The sequence below is a fragment of the Laccaria bicolor genome, genomic scaffold (assembly GCF_000143565.1).
Source record: "Laccaria bicolor S238N-H82 LACBIscaffold_69 genomic scaffold, whole genome shotgun sequence".
NCBI lineage: Eukaryota > Fungi > Basidiomycota > Agaricomycetes > Agaricales > Hydnangiaceae > Laccaria > Laccaria bicolor.
In genome coordinates, this window is record NW_001889940.1 from 223,129 (window position 1) to 225,928 (window position 2,800).

The following is a 2,800-nucleotide window of genomic DNA, read 5'->3' on the forward strand; positions in this document are numbered from 1 at the left end:
GGTGAACGCCTTTGATGTTTGTNTGCTAGTTCAGGACTTCCAATTACAACAAAATACCCTGCTCTCTGGCAACCCAGGAAACACGGGCACAACAAAGGATGATAAAACGACGTAGCAACCATAACATCCTAGCCCAATCGCAACCAACGCACCCGCCGACCACACCAATAAGAAGACGCACAAAAAAATCCACATGAAAAAACCTGTTTCATCCGGTCCTGCTAACCCGCCCTGCCAAATCTTGAACATACCGTACAACCACATCGTGGACCATGCAAATGGTGGGAATAGGGCCACTGCATGAACGATGGTATGCAATGTTATCCTGAACGCAGAAAAGACTGGGATGTATCCATTAATTTCGGTTCTGCGCGTCATTTCAAGGAAAGAAAACTTACGAAGGTCGCAGATCACTTGAAGACGCGGCCCAGGACTCTTGAATGGGGAAGTTGCCTCTTGGAAAAGCGTGGATACTTTTTGGAGCCACTGGCTTCTCCAAGAATTTCCTTCTGTTACACCAAGAATTTCAAGTTCTCCTTCAACGGATACTTGGTCATGTAAAGGAGTATACGATGGTCGCCAGGCGGCAAACAGGGGCTCAATTTGTTCCGTGTACCAAGGCCTTAGCACTTGAGAGAACTTCCGCACGATAGGATCAACAACCAATCTCACATATGGGGCTATAAAGTAACCCATTGAAGCCACGATCGCAAAACATCCAACAATCCCGATGATGAAGGCGATGGATGCCATGACTGTCCAAACACTAACGGCGACAGCGGCGAATAGAGAATCGAACCATGACAGTTGAACAGATGACTTCTCAGGCGGTGTTGGTGGAAGGGTGGAGGGCGTATCACTTTTGTCGAAGCCCAAGATGCCTCGAATCCCGGCAAACCATAAGGAAGCCCATGTTTCTGCCAGGACGAGCGCTACGAGGTGGCTAGCGACGATGAGGACGATCTTCAGAAGGGTGACGACTTGGTATCTAAAATTAGTTTGACGCGATTGAAATGAAAGGCGAGTGCTTACGAAATGGAACAATTCCTTTCACAATCTCTGATAGCTTGTCACTGAATGCTTTTGAACTCCATGAAGCAGTCGAGCAGCTTGGTTTGACGTCAACGAGGTAAATTGCGTCCGAATCATCTGATTCGAGTTTTATGGGCGAAACTGCTAGTTCTAAGTCGTTAAAGGGCTGGGTAGGAACGACCATTGAGCTGCAAGTCGGAATTACTAGCACTTAGAATGACAGGAGGAGCCTCAGAAACAGCAAGGAAGGTGTGCAAGTTGTGGTTGTGAGAAATCTTGATGGCGTGTGTGTGTCATGTGACGTTGAGGCTGTGTTAAGAAGGAGTATAGATAAGATAAGAAAACATTAGACGAATTTCAAACGAATTTGAGGAAGGTTTGTATGGGGAGGAGGGGTGGAAGATGAGTGCCGAGCAGTAACCAATTTTCGTGGAAGCCACGTATGAGAGGGATATCATGTCCATCTTCTTTCCCCCATAAATAATTATCCGTCGTATTTAGTCTATGTATACCTCCTAGCACTGGGTTAGGCTTCGGACAATGAGGAGCCTTTTGCTTTGTCATTTGTGTCGTTCAGGCGGTCATTCTGAAAACACTATCGAATCGGTATATTTATTTACTGCATCCCAGCCAACAAGTCAATATCTAATATCTCGTCGGGTCGAGTCTCGGTCTCTGTTCAGTAAGAATTTATACAAGGCTGCGTAGCAAAAGAAGTGATTTCATACCATGATATTATATTGTCGGATGGAACTGTTCAATAAAATGTTATTAATGACGGATGGAGAGAAAAAAATGTGATGTTCTTCACCAGGGTTTTTACAGCGGGTTAACCTTTGAAATGTTATTAAAGATATAGAAACAAAAAGGGGATGTTCCTCACTAAGCGTTTTTACAGCATCTCCAGCATGATGTTCCATAGGTTTCATGCCATGGGAACCATCCATCGCCGCATTTTTCGACTTCCGGAGTGCAGTAGCCAGTACAATAAGACTTGCCGCCTGGGTCCGGGGCGGAGTAGACGAGTGGGGCAAGGCAGAGGAGTATAGCGGTCAAGGTGAACTTCATGGTAATCTGGTTCTAGACGGTGGGTGAATCGCTTGGGTTTGGAGAAATGTTGTTTTATTTTGAAACCCATTCGACGCGTTCCTTTATAGGGTATTTGCACGGAGGCTTTATGAAAGCCATATCGCGAGGTCTTGTCGTCCCCGATTTGTTACCGAAGTAATACCCGTCACGTATCATGATCATTGCAGATTCACTGGTTCTGGAATAATATTCCAACAACGGCACATTTAAACTATATTTTTGGAAAGGCCCCGTTGAGGGCTTTGTTGTAGTATAAATTTGGATTTTATAAGCTGTAATATTATGCCGAAGTCACTTAGCCGCGCAAACCTCATTGGATCACCATATATTAATACACCTCACACAAACCATAACCTCACTCGGAAATCTCGTCGTTACGGTTCAAGTATTTGTGGTCGAGAAAACCGATTTTAATGCCATATACTTTATAAAGACAGTGGGAGATTCAGGCTCTGAATGTGTTTGAAGAGTTTGACAAAGCTGACCGAACATACAACACGCGTTAGTGACAATCAAGATCAACAAGCGTCGCTCTGTCTATTCTGAGCTCCCCGCCTGTTTGAATGGTTTGGCTGAATGTCGGGAGTCGGGACAATATCGGGATGCTTGCTTCTGAAGATCGAATGCTGCAAATCCTCGGTTCAAGTAAAACTCGCACGCGGAGGCTTGAAAAGCGATA

General features: G+C 45.1%; 1 protein-coding gene across 1 annotated transcript in view; it reads right to left on the reverse strand.

The window, feature by feature from the left end:
- The window catches only part of LACBIDRAFT_334777 (uncharacterized protein), a gene marked incomplete at both ends in the record, with an annotated part of 2,428 nt that extends 1,212 nt beyond the window's left edge, over positions 1 to 1,216 (reverse strand). Inside the window, 3 exons of the mRNA XM_001889589.1 lie at positions 182 to 296; positions 399 to 980; positions 1,033 to 1,216. Coding sequence (XP_001889624.1) covers positions 182 to 296; positions 399 to 980; positions 1,033 to 1,216 — 881 coding nt within the window. The remainder of the gene's footprint in view (positions 1 to 181; positions 297 to 398; positions 981 to 1,032) is intronic.
- Positions 1,217 to 2,800: the final 1,584 nt, after the last annotated feature.